This window comes from Bos indicus, chromosome 6 (genome assembly GCF_029378745.1).
Source record: "Bos indicus isolate NIAB-ARS_2022 breed Sahiwal x Tharparkar chromosome 6, NIAB-ARS_B.indTharparkar_mat_pri_1.0, whole genome shotgun sequence".
NCBI classification, from domain to species: domain Eukaryota; kingdom Metazoa; phylum Chordata; class Mammalia; order Artiodactyla; family Bovidae; genus Bos; species Bos indicus.
Genome location: NC_091765.1, coordinates 102,665,933 through 102,680,113, shown reverse-complemented (window position 1 = coordinate 102,680,113; position 14,181 = coordinate 102,665,933). Strand labels below are relative to the sequence as shown.

The window sequence follows — 14,181 nt, the reverse complement described above, 5'->3', positions numbered from 1 at the left end:
GCACCCCTAAATGCAATCTAAGGCAGTGATTCTCAATCTTCAGAACACAGGAGTAAAAAACTTTTTTTTTTTTTTTAAGCAAAAAGAAAGGGAAAAACAAAAGGCAAAAACAACAACAACAAAAGGCAAAGAATAACTATCATTGGGTTAATTTTTTTTCTAGTAAAGGAGAATAAAGCAAAAAGTCATCAACAGATTTTTATTATACACCCAAATCCAACCTGGAAACTATAATAAATCTATCTTTTCAACAACAACAACAAAACTATTTTTTTTCTTACTTTACCATCAAGAAGTGAAAGTCACTACATCGAGGACCTGGCTCTGGAAATAGTTATTTCACCCAGTCTCATATTCAGTCACGGTGAAGAGAGAAAACAACCTCTGCTTCAACTATCTTAGTTTCCAAAATATTCAATCCAGCACAGCACCGCCTTCCAAAAATGCATGGGACAAATCCTAGGCCTTAAAATAAGAAAGTTGAAGTCCTCGGAGACAAGCAATGCTGTGTTAGTAACTGTTGTGTGATCAAATATCTGAGGCAAGAAAGATCTCCTCACTCACTAGCTGAACCACTGCTAGTCATGAAAAGAATTATTAGTTCAGTACCACCAAGAAATGACAAATTAGGTCAAAACGCTGGTTTAAAAATCTCTACTACGTATTTTCAACTGTTTCAAAAACCCCAAACATATCTGGACTTACTTGGTCTTAATAAAGAACAGCTGGGCAGCAAGACATTCTTTATTAGTTAAAACGAGGCCAAAAAAGTGGCAGAAAGTCTAAAGCTGTGCACCTCCCCCCAAATTTGCTTCCAAAAGCTAAAGCTACTTAAGACTGAAATTTATAAAGCTAAAACCTTCTATTTTCCAGAGTTAACATGTAAATAATGGCTCAAATGCCTTTCTTTTTGAGAAAACCCCTTAGCAAATGCTTAAGGTGCCTCGACTTTCAACGGGAGAACTTAAGCCCAATAGAAATGTAGGTCACTTCTTCCTTCACAACTCAGCGGTGTTTTATGAGTCATCTTTTGAAAGCAAGGTTTGGGGGGAGGGGGGGGGGCGCAGAATCTAAGCAACAGATTTACATGGGAAATTATAACATTATAAACTTTTAATAAACAAAAAGCATGTTACTTACGATGTTCCCTGCTGAGAATTACTGTGAGTTTTTGAAGATGTATCATATTGTTCTGTGGAGGAGGGAAAAATGATCAGACGAGCACAATGACAAATGCATGAGATTGTTAGTTATAAATCCCCTCTTTTTTTTTTTTTCCTGCTATTTCCCCACCACCTTTTCACCTAAAAACACTTGGTACACTTAAATTTTGTCAACAGAGAGCTATTATAAAATAACATTTATGTTACATCTTGAGAGAGGGCTTGCTCAGAACTGGAAAACCCTGAGAGTGCTGCCCGGCCAGCCGACCCCACAGAAGACTCTCTTCGGGGTCCACTGACGGGGGCTCCTGTGGAAGCACCGTGACGCCACCCCACCTGGTTTGACGTCATACATCCATCAGCGATTTGCTAGCACTCTCTTTCACAGACTCTGTCCTTGGCCGCCTGTGCTCCCACCTGGCCCCCCATCATTCAACACCCCCGATTCATTCGTTCAACTGCTGGTCACAAACTGCCTCTCACAGACACCAAGATGCTCAAGACATTTGCCCCTGTCCTCGATGAGTGTACAGCTGACCGAGGGACAGCAAACAGGAACAGCAACTACAGCCCTAGGCTGTGAGAGATCCGCACACAAACCCATCACCTAGATGAAACGTCTGGGGAATCTAGAGATTCGTCACACCACTGGGCACGACGAAAGCAGGCAAATCAGAAAAGAAACGAAATTAGGTGTGTGTGTTGCAAAGGATGGGTGAGATTTTTGACAGAAATGACTGCAGGCAAGAGGGAGATGAGGGTGAAGAAGGCCCTCAGGCAGAAGAGACGATGTGAGGGAAGGCAGGAAACGTGGGAGCAATTGAGATGGTGCAGATGAGAAAGGGGAAGGTTGGGGTGCAGAGTGTGTGGAGGGCAATGTGAGAGGCCCTGGGGAGGTCAGAGGGCTCCGAGTGCCATGATGGGACATTAATACTTTGAGACGCCACCAGGGCACGATACAGCCACCAGGCACGATACAACAATTTCTCAGAAAGAGTAACCTGCTGGTGCTACCTGACATAACCCAGAAAGGAACAGGAAATGTTAAGTGTAGAGACTGAAGAGCAGCTGGGAGACCGTGTCTGTGTCTGGAACTGACGCAGAAGCTGAGTGGCAACATGGGTGCCTTTCAGACAGCAGGCGGTACAGTAACCACGAATGACCCAGGAGACCCTTGAATAACTGCAGTTCAGGGCTTCATCCTCATGGGGGCAGCAGCTCTTACCCGGTATTTTTAGATTCTTTTCCCTTCTGGCTAGCAAATTAGGGCTGGGATTACAAATTAAAGGGGCTAAAGTCCACGCACAGGGGCTCCCACACAAACATCCTGACCAGGTCCTAAGCTCCACAAGGCTCTGGTAATCCTCAAGCAGCTGTGTTTTTTTTGAACATGTGGACATAAATCCTGGGACATACAGGGATGTATATATGGGATATACTTCAGTCTCTGTGTGCATGCATCCTAAGTCGCTTCAGTCATGTCTCAATCTTTGCAACCCCATGGACTGTAGCCCACCAGGCTCCTCTGTTCATGGGATTCTCCAGGCAAGAATACTGGAGTGGGTTGCTGTGCCTATCTTCAGGGGATCTTCCTGACCCAGGGATGGAACTCACATCTCTTTTGTCTCCTGCGTTGGCAAGCAGGTTCTTTACCACTTCATTCTCTACAGACTCCAAAAGCCTAATTTTTCATGAAATTTGAATTTGCTTGTTGGGCATACTTTGAGAAACAGATGTCACACTTCACTTCTCTGAAAGCTATCATCTGCACATACTCCACTCCATCTTCAACCAGCACACAACCAGACTCCTCTTGGGTCCGACTAGCGCCCCTCTCTCACCCCTGCCCACATTCTCACAGGGGTAAACCAGCTTTTCCAGAACCAATAGACAGAACGGCAGCAGCATAAAAGACCCCAAGGTAATAAGCATCTGCTGAGCCCAGACCTATGGATGACCTGCCAGCATCTGAAAACTTCTCATCAGAGCAACAAGGACTCAGTCTACACTGTTCCACAGGCCTGGAGGCCCTCCACCCCTGGCGAAGTTCAACTGTATTGTGCTAAAAGGAGAAATCACACAGTTTAAAGGATCACAGGGTCTTTCTAAACCAGGAGGTAGCAATCATGCAAGCTGTGAGTGACTCAGTGGAAGGCATATAATATGCATGACTGGCAGCCCTAAAAGGTAGGGAGGAATTGGGTGGAGGAGCAAGAAGGAGAGGGGTGCATAGCAGTCCTGTCCAGAGCTGAGCTGTGCCACTTCACTTGTTATCTATTTTTGGACAGGCTGCCAAGAGGTTGAGAAACAAAGATTTCCCAATCTCCCCAATACCAGCCAAGATGGTCAGGTCCATATCTCTGCATTTGGGGGAAATTTAGGAGTTATTTACAAGGTCTTAGTATCTGTAGGGCAGGGAGAAGCAAACTTTTTCTGTAAAGGTCTGATGGTAACTATTTTAAACTTCGCTTGCTATATAGCGTGGGACATGATAATAAATGAATGAGCATGGGTGTGTCCTAATAAAACCTTCTTTACAAAAACTAGCTGCACAACAGATTTGACTCTTAGGCTATGCTGCTGCTGCTAAGTCGCTTCACTCGTGTCCGACTCTGTGTGACCCCATAGATGGCAGCCCACCAGGCTCCCCCGTCCCTGGGATTCTCCAGGCAAGAACACTGGAGTGGGTTGCCATTTCCTTCTCCAATGCAGGAAAGTGAAAAGTGAAAGTGAAGTTGCTCAGTCCTGTCCGACTCTTCATAACCCCTATTCTAGAGAAAGGCTATTCCATTTCTTATTTTTCCTCATCTCTTTTGTTCTCCTCAAATCCTTGCAATTGAAATAATTGGATAATCAAGGGGAAAATATAAGTGAGGGAAAAGAATGAGATGGAGAGATCTGAAGAAGAGTTACCTTCATGGAATATCTATGAGCAACCTTCTCTCATACATTTAAACACACCACGCACCTTACTTTGGTCTCCCTAAGCCCTGTGAAGACCAATACGTCGTAACTTGGGCACTCACCATATGTTGATGAACTAAATGACTGGAAGTACATCAGTCATTTTTGTAAGGCTTGAAATGCCTTGGATATAGTTGGGAAACAAAGAATTTAGTGAACTAAAGGGTTACGGATGAAGAGAGAGGCTAGATCCAGTTACGGTTCTGTTTCCTCCTGAATTCTCCAGTATTTACAATCCATTTAAAAGAACCAAAAATGAATTATATGGCCAATACATAAAGAAGGTCTAAAGAAGCTGTGTGTTCTCTTCCTTGTAGAAATTTCTTTTGTTTAAAATAAATACAAGAAACACAGAACATACTCCAATCTGTTTTTTTATACAATTCCTGGATAATTGTATATGCTTTTAGAGTCACTCTCGAGATATTTATCGTATGTCAGGTAATGTCAAATTATATTTTTTAGGTACTTTAGTAAGACACTTTCATTAACTCTTTACATTAATCTGAAATTCCACCTAGAGAACATAAAGCTGTTCTTTATGCCCTTCTTAGCTTTAACCTCATCTCTGCTGAGGTTAACCTCATCATTTTCCATGAATATTTTCTGTATTAAAACAATAAAAAACATGCTTTATTCTCCAATGCAATAATCAGTTCCACATATTTACTTACTTTGGTTTGGGACCGCAGAACTGATGTGCTGAGAATCCTAGAAAGAAAAATGAAAATCTCTAGTTAATAAAATATTAAGGTTTGTAAATCCAAGGTTGTGCCACTGCTAAATCTGATAAATACTGATAAATCTAATTTTTACATGAAATGGGTTTTATTTCTTCTGCTGTTCCCTACAGCTCATTTTTCCTTCCAAAGTATAATGCTTTACCTTAAAATCAATAATGAATTACATTTTTTTAAGAAAAAAATTATCATTAGAAAATATGTTTAGTGGTAGATTAAAATCTCAGTGACATCATGGAAAGGAATAATGATGTCAACAATATGCACGTATACCAGGCTGGACTGAACACAGACCTGAGGTGAGATTTCTATATTCTGAAGGTTATCCAAAAGTACAAAAACCAAAACCAAAACAAAGGGCGATGTTTTAAATATATTGTTCACAAATACTTCAACAGAATCCTGTAAGTCGGCAATTTACCTTGCTATTAAAACCACCACAAATGTAGCTGATCACATTAAACTTTTAAACAATACAGGAGGTATGACAAGTGTAAATGTGTGTCTGTATGTGCCTAAATTCTGAATTAGGGTGCAGACATGCCACCTCACTTTTCCCCCTGTACCTTTGGTGTTCCCCACTAAGGAAAAGACTCTAAAAAAAAAAAAAAAAAAAAAAAGAATTTATTATAAAGTCTTGATTATTTTCATACTCTACAAAATCCTACACACATGTAAGACATTCCTATTGACATAATTGAAAAGTGAAGAAGCATTTGAAAGCATTAGGAAGCACTTGAGGAGCTAAATTAATTGCAATGTTAACCTATTCTCTGAAGAGTTCAACAAATAGTACTTGATTAATCCAGCGCAGAGCAATACTTCAGGCCTTGTCACTGGTGTGGATGCAGTGCCTACTAGACTTGTAAGGAATTACCTTTGTGGGAAAAGGAAATTTGGAGGGCTCAGCTGTACTAGGCGTGTGTATTGCTGTCAAAGGAGGAGGCCATGAGTGGGTCATTTCCTGGAAAAAGATTTGGAACGGGAAGAAAAAGTAAATTATAAATAGAACATTTATTGCTACTTAAGTCAACTTTTTAAACAGAATGCACAGTGGAGTGATGGTAAATGGAAAGTAAAATCTTAAAAGTTATTTCAGTGACTTTAAAAAAAAAAAACAAAACTCCTACTTGGTGGGCTCTGTTCAAAAGCTGAAGCTCTCCAACAAACAAAACTGAAAAGAGATCAGTTTGAAGAAGAAAAACAAGAGCATAGAACATGAATGGTCTGAACATTCTGAACAGCGTGAAGCATAAAAAACGGTAGTAGGTGTTACCAGCTTATGTAACTATGAACACTCAGTCCTGTCTCAATGCTTTCTTTCTCCCTCAGCGTCTTTATTGCATTTCCTGGAATTATTTAAGCTCAAAGGAAGAAGAACTTTCCTGTTTGACTTAAGCAAACAAGTAATTCAGGTCACTTGTTCCACTTGGGAGGGTTTTAATGGATTTGACCCTTCCCTGGTACACATTATTAGGACATAAGAACTTTTGCAGAGAAGGCCTTAAAAAGCCACTGGCCCTTTCCATTAACAGAAGTTTCATTTCTATTCACTTTTTACATGGAAGCAAGATTTCTTTCACAAATTAATATGTTTCTCTTGACATGAGTCCTGTTTTTCTAAGCTCATTCACTTGCTAAAAAACCAGTGGGTCTGTGACAACCTAGAGGCGTGGGATGGGGTGGGTGGGAGGGGGGTTAAGGAGGGAGGGGATATATGTACACCTATGGCTGATCCACGCTGTTGTACGGCAGAAACCAACACAACCCTGTAAAGCAATTATCCTCCAATTAAAAATAATTTTTTTTAAGTGAGAAACAAAATGTTAGATGAAAGGTGTCTAATTGCAAGTATGTACACACAACACACATGCATGCACACACTTTGTCCAAGAGTTCAAATGGCCACTGGAGATTATCACCAGACCTTTCCTTTCACAGCTGAGAAAAACAAGGTCTAAAATGTCAGGGGCAGGTCTCCCAGGAAGCTGAGAGCTTCGAGTGCAGGGAACAGCCCCTCCATGTTCGAGTCTGAGTCTAAGAAAGAATCCCATCCCCCCATGGGTCAGACCTGCCAGGGAAACTGGCTGAAGGTCTGGCAGGCAACCCTCCGCTAGTAGGCTGGGGCCCCCAGACGACGCTGTGTTGCCTCACTGTACAAGGCACTGTGCTTTTACCCCAGCCTCTCTATCCCCCGCAGAAATGCCATCTGATCCTGTGATACCTGGAGATGGAGCTGGAGGCAAATACAGCCCTGTTGCCCACCTCCACCCATATCCTCCGCACCAGTCCCTGCAGCCGCCCTCAGGCTGTAGAGGCCAGAACAGACATAAACGAGCTGGCACAGTGACAAGCAAAGTAACCGATGCTGGCTTGAGTAATTTCTGTTAAAGGTGATATCATGCCCTCACTCACTCGACTAACCATTGTTCAGTACAGAAGAGGAAATCTATACGAAAATAGAATGGAAAGAGTAACATAACAGCTCTGGAGTCAGAGTCCCAGAATGGATCTTAACTCTTGACTCTGCTGCTCAGGTTAGCCTGAGGGGTTTGCGTGCTCCAAGCCTCAGTTCTCAGGAAGAGGCAGGCGAAGATCATTTCTTCTCTTTTTTCCAAAGTGCAAAGTGCTGGACGGACAGACTTTCCTGGTGGTTCAGACTCCGTGCTCTCATGAAACTCTGCTCAATGCTATGTGGCAGTCTGGATGGGTGGGGAGTTTAAGGAAGAATGCTGCTGCTGCTGCTGAAGTCGCTTCAGCTGTGTCCGGACTCTGTGCGACCCCACAGACGGCAGCCCATCAGGCTCCCCTGTCCCTGGGATTCTCCAGGCAAGAACACTGGGGTGGGTTGCCATTTCCTTCTCCAGTGCATGAAAGTGGAAAGTGAAAGTCAAGTCGCTCAGTCATGTCCAACTCTGTGCGACCCCATGGACTGCAACCTACCAGGCTCCTCCGTCCATGGGATTTTCCAGGCGAGAATACTGGAGAGGGGTGCCGTTGCCTTCTCCGTAAGGGAGAATGGATCCATGTATATGTATGGTTGTGTCCCTTTACTGTCCAACTAAAACTATCACAACATTGATAACTGGCTATACCCCAACACTAAATAAAAAAGTTAAAAAAAAATGTACCATAAAAAGAAAAAGAAGACTCTGCTTTCACAGTAGGGGGCACAGGTTTGATCCCTGGTTGGGAAACTAAGATTCCCCCAAGCTATGTGGCCAGAGACAAACAAGAAAACCATAAACCAAAGAAACAAAAATAAAGTGCTGGAATATATGATCAGAGAAAGCAATTAAAAGCACTACAACTTTAATTAAAAGCCTAGATTTTAAAGAATTTCAATACTGCACCAGTTTCCTGCTGTTTTATTTATACGACTATAGTCTAAGGTGTGGGACTATAACAATGGTTACAATGTAAGAACATGTAATAACTGGGGCGTCTGAGAGTATCACCCTTCCGTCTTCCAAGAATTTCTTTAGGATGCCAACAGTGTCTGTGACTTTTAGTCACCAGTGATTCCCAAGAAACGTCCATTGTCTTCTCAGAGCCTAAGGCTGCTCCCAACTATTAAATCAGGCAGTTGGAAAAGTGCATAAACTCTTCCAGGCCCTAAGTGGTTTGATGGGAGTGTGAAAAGAATTTATATAGTTCCCTAAACGCTGAGCTTATGAGAAGTTAGGCCTTGGGAGGATTGGAGCCATAAGGAGAGGCGGCTGCCCAGAATCCCGGGGCCCTGAATTAACCCCCTGCTTCACCAATGGCTTATCACGTGAACGGGGGTGAGTCACTGAGCACCTGCTTCGCTCCCACCTTCCAGGTGCCCTTGCTGCTATCTGCCCCCACCCTGCACCCTGTTCATTTTGCTCCAGACTCAGCGCTCCTCTAATTCGCCAACCTGCTCCCACCTCAAGGCTTTTGCCCTCTTTCCTCTGCTTTCTCATCTATTCACTTGCCTGCTATAAGACTCACAGCACTTACCAACAGCTGACACTTACACATTTACCTTCCCCCACCGTGATCTTCACGAGAGGAAAGGACTCCTATTCCTATAGCATTTATTCTAGTGCTGAGACAAGTATGTGTGTCTTCACGGATACTTGCTGAATAAATGAATGAGTGAACAAGTCATGGTGCTACCACTCACTGGACCAGTGTCCCTGGAAGGTGGCACTGAGATAATGTAAAAAAACACTGCAAAAACTTCCCCAAAAGGCTCTCCAGGCTGTGGCACTGGAAGTGGAAAACCTGAGTCGTTTCACATGCCCACTGAGTGCACCATCCCCGTCTGGACCCTTGTTGATAACCAACCCCCAGTTTCTGATAGAGTCTGTATGCTGTTTTCTCACCCTGCCATCTGCTCGAGTCATAGGCCACCACGGCCCCTTCAGTAAAGGCTTCCACTCTTAGTATCTCCACCAGAGAACCCAACAATATTGGGGACTAGTTTCTATTACCCGTCAGGAAGATCTTTGTTAGGATTCCTGGCAGTCTTTGTAATTACTGGTAAGAGATAAGAACAGGAACCACAAGGCAGGGGGAAGTTATCTGCATGGACGACAAAGAGGGAGAGCTGCATTTGGCCCTGGAGTCATCTACTATCTGCCAGCCTGGGGCCTCCACTTTCCTCATGAGGAAACCGAAGTCCAGGAGGAGTTCAGGAGGGACTTAACGGAGGCCACGACAGAAGAGAAGAGGCCATCCACGCCCCTCTTCAACCAGCATATCCTGCGATTTGCTTTCTCTATTATGATCTCCAAATGAACACACTCACCCATGGCTTGCATTAACCACCTACTTTCAAGGATTTCCAGGTAAGCAAGAACCCATTAACATGATGTTGGCAGAGAGGCGAAGGAGGATGGACAAGTTTATTAAATCTAAAGTGCCTGCCTGATGGTCTAATACCATCATCACCTGACATAAAGGACTCAACAAGTCATATAGCACGTCAGACCACAGAAGAAGCGTCTGACACATGCAGGAGATAAATCATCAGTATTGTTGCATTTACTTTTGAAACAACCATGGAACAGATCACACACAATTTCAGAGAAAATGCTAAGGTCATATTTTACAACTAAGACATTTATTACTTTTATGACTCATCAAAGAATTTCAAAAATACCAGAGGGAAAGGATAGAACAAAAGCCCAATCAAGAGTACTTATTCGTACTTATTTGCTGATTGGCAAAAAAATTCTCATTTTCAGACAGTACAAAGTATGTTTCCTTAGAGGTATTTCTTAGAAAATTCTAACTATGAAAGTAGGGGACCAAAGACGGTAAAACAAAAGTAATGGAACTGTCTCCCAAACATTTGGCTAGATACCACATTTGTCAAAAATTGTACCAACGAGAAGGTAACCTATATACTTAATTACTGGTTTCAGCACCAACTCAATACTTTACAATGAAAAATTAAGCCAAAAATAACTGGGTAAACATATATTTTGAGGAAAAAAGGATACTGCTGCTACTGCTAAGTCACTTCAGTCGTGTCCGACTCTGTGTGACCCCATAGACACATAGAATCCCCCGTCCCTGGGATTCTCCAGGCAAGAACACTGGAGTGGGTTGCCATGTCCTTCTCCAATGCAGGAAAGTGAAAAGTGAAAGTGACGTCGCTCAGTCGTATCTGACCCTCAGCGACCTTACGGACTGCAGCCTTCCAGGCTCCTTTGTCCGTAGGATTTTCCAGGCAGGAGTACTACATATATTTTGAGGAAAAAAGGATACAGTAGAGGTAAAAATTAATGGGTACAAGTGTCACTTTTCTTCTACTTAAAAAAGAAACCAACCAAAAAGCAGTAAAAGAGTATCAGTAAAAGAGTATCACTAAAAGTTACATGGAAGAAAATTAAAAGTCGGAGAGGAGGAATGAGAAATAAACAAACAAAACTCTCAGTTATTACAGCTACAGTATTTGAGCATTAAATTTAGCTCTAAATTTCCTGGAAATTAAAGCCAAAATGGGAAACATAACAGTTTATATAATTCTCTGATAAAAAGAAAGCATGCTGGTTCGTGAGGAGAATTTTTTCTTTTTTCCTGGAGCTGAATTTTAGAAGGAATCGGTCATCCGTGTGCAAGGAAAACTGAACAAATGGATAATGGCTTCAATGATGTATTTGCAGAGGCAGCACAAATGTTCCTGGCATGGTCTCAATCAACAAGAGTGAAAAATAACCCTTTCAAGGGAGGTCTAAAGATGTCCACGTACTTTCTGTTTTTCTTTTTATCCCTTTAAAAAATTCATGGTCGCATTGAAGATGGGCCCACACCAATGAGGTGTCTCCTATAAAACACCAAGAGGTGAAAACCAAGCACTCCTTAACCCAGGGCGCCTCCCACTGCAGCAACACAGGGAGTCTCCTCTCTGCGGGGGGTGGGGGAGGGCTGTTGGTGAGTGATTCTCTGGAGTCTTCTATCAGAAAAGACTGGGAGAGAGGTCAATAAAACTCTGGTCCAAATGTCATGGAGTTTGTAGAGTTCATTTCAATTAAAATCTGTCAGAGACTCTGATGGTTTCCTAAGACTCCCTTTGTTATTATTCTGATTCATTTGCTTTGGGAGGTATGATAGGGAGGAGGCAAACTGTTTAAAGGAGTTCAGAATATCAACTGTTCATTCAAGTCAAAGAAAATGAATGTATGTCTGGCTACTTAAGTGTGTCTTCAAGCGAGAAATAATTATCAACTCACCTTCAGAATCTCTTCAACACAATGGACTTCATTGGAGTAGGTCTGCTGTAAGGGAAAAGCAAGAAAAAGTTAGCAAACAAAGATTAGCACACAAACAAAAAACAATTAGAGTGCTGGTATTAGTGAATGCTATTAGTACTTACAGCAACACTTCTTAAGGAGAATCACCCCAGGGCCCCCCTTTTATTACTGCTAATAGCTAAGTATGAGAAACTTCACATTCTAGATGAAATAAAACCAGAGAGATAAACCTGACCTCATTGTGAAAGAAAGGGTTCTGCTGGAGACAAAGACAGATGAATTGTGACCTGCAGGTCAAGAGCTTCTGATGGAACATGTGTATATCAAAGAAAATGAGTACATTAGTTAATCTAGGGGAATAATAGATATAACAAGAGTGGAGGCAGAAAGGGAAAACCTGTAATTTTCCTGCTTTGCAGCAACATCTGTCCAGTGAGGCAAGTTACACGAACACAAAGATGGCGATCATCCTGAACGTCTTACTGAGCCCACAGTAAGGCAGTCAGACTCCAACCAAGCATAGGTTTTAGGGTGACAGTCTAACCTGCCAAAAATAAGTCTTAAAGTTGGATGTCTCTAGCCCTACTTGAAGTCAGCATTTTCAACTGTACACACACACACAATATTGCCCCAGAGACAGACCCTAAGAAGAGAGATTACCTGGCTTCTTAGAGGAAAGACCCCCTTGCTTACTCCCAGGTAAACAGATGACAGCTGCTGTTGCTAGTATCACAGACGCAGTGTTTAGGAAATGCCACTTTCCAGTCTTTATAAAGTGCAAGACAATGGAAGAGTGAAATCTTTTAAAAAGAAAAAAAAATACTTTTTCCTTAACTAGAGATACGGAACAAATTCCCTGACTTCATGGTTTTCAAATGGAAGAGCAACTTTCTGTGTCAACCGATGAGCCAAGTGCCCTGGGCAAATCCTCCTATACAAGCCCCCACACCCCAACCCAGCAATACACACACTCTTACTGCCCCTCTGGAGCAGAAAGTGCTGCTCTTCCCAGTCAGTTGGTCCAAGGTTTGCCTCACAGCCAGAGTGTAGATGGAAAATGGTTCTTTTCAGGGCTCTCATTTCTCATTCAAGTGTAATTTAATACGGCACTGGTCGATAATTCCTGATCTGGGGTTTACTAACCCACCATCTTCCTCATTCCTGTTTCCTTAAGGAAAAGGAAAAGTGCATACAGCATTCACACTGTCCTGGAATTGAATCTAGTGGACATGTCAAATTTCAAATGCAATTTGACCTGCCTGGGTCTGGTTTTAAAACATGTAAATTTCACAGAGACAGTTTTATTGAAACGTTTATAATTTGTTATTTTTGAGATAGGGGTCTGAAAGTTAGGAGATACGGTCAGAGTCCAGCATATCCCCTTTCTCTGCTGGCCCAACTGGACCTGCCCTTAGGCACTGTGCATGTTAACAAGAGGACTTGCTTATCCAGTCTTCATTTTTCAAGACTATTAAGGAATGTCTAAAAACTGGACCAAATATTACAGCACAAACGTCAGAAACAAATGAATGCTGTTGTGACCTGAGGGTAACATGCAATTATATCCTATGGTTTTAATTTTTCACATGTGTCATTAGGAACAATAACAATTAAGAATTGAAGTGAAATCAACAGAACAAAGCAGAGGACTACTGACTCTGGTTAAATAGTTGCCGCCATCCTTTCTGTTACTGGAATGAGAATTCAATTAAAATATCTGGCAGGACTTTGCTGACAGTCCAGTGCTTAAGAATCTGCCTGAAAATGCAGGGGACACGGGCTCGATCCCTGGTCTGGGAATATCCCACATGCTGTGGGGCAACTGAGTCCATTCACCACAACTGCTGAGCCCACTCGCCCTAGAGCCCACGCTCTGCAACAAGAGAATCCTGGGGATCACAATTAAAGAGATGCCCCTGCTCATGGGGGCCAGACAAACTCGAGAAAATCCACTTGCAGCAACAAAGACCGAGCACATCCAAAAATAAGAAAGGAAAATAAATTAAATATCTGGCAATCAGTGGGGAGGCAGCTGCTGGAAGGATGGGGTGGGAGGTTGGAGTTAGCAGGTGCAAACTATTATATACAGAATGGATAAGCAACAAGGTCCTACTATATATATATATCAGAGACAACTATATTCAATATCCTATGATGAACCATAAGGGAAAAGAATTTAAAAAAGAAAATGTGTGTGTGTGTGTGTGTGTGTGTATATATATAACTCAGTCACTTTGCTGTACAGCAGAAATTAACACAACACTGTAAATTGACTATATTTCAATTTTTTAAATATTAATTAAAAAAATGGCAATCAATGAAATAGTGAAGCACAGATGGAATGAGGGCAGAAAACAATTGCCCCCTGCTTCGAACAGAATGGGGTCAGGAAGCGACCATGTCAGAAGACTAAAAGGCTTTCTGATCTTTGTAATATTACTCAAGCCATCAACCCTTAGCCAAGATGTTTGATGTCACTAAAAGATTTGTTTTTTCCTAAAAATTTTATTATATGAGATGAGCCAGAATTGAAGAAATTTTTTCTATGGATTATTGTTTATTGGTATCAGAGTAAGATAAATAGTG

General features: G+C 42.2%; 1 protein-coding gene across 9 annotated transcripts in view; it reads right to left on the bottom strand.

Moving 5' to 3' along the window:
* The window catches only part of AFF1 (ALF transcription elongation factor 1), a 193,799-nt gene that overhangs the window by 44,279 nt on the left and 135,339 nt on the right, over nt 1-14,181 (bottom strand). For 8 of the 9 annotated variants that reach the window (XM_070791748.1, XM_070791750.1, XM_070791749.1 and 5 more), the window contains 4 exons: nt 11,575-11,619; nt 5,745-5,831; nt 4,802-4,838; nt 1,141-1,192 (listed from right to left, as the gene is read on the bottom strand). In XM_070791748.1, the coding sequence (XP_070647849.1) occupies nt 1,141-1,192; nt 4,802-4,838; nt 5,745-5,831; nt 11,575-11,619 (221 nt within the window). The remainder of the gene's footprint in view (nt 1-1,140; nt 1,193-4,801; nt 4,839-5,744; nt 5,832-11,574; nt 11,620-14,181) is intronic. The other variant, XM_070791753.1, reaches the window with a different exon arrangement.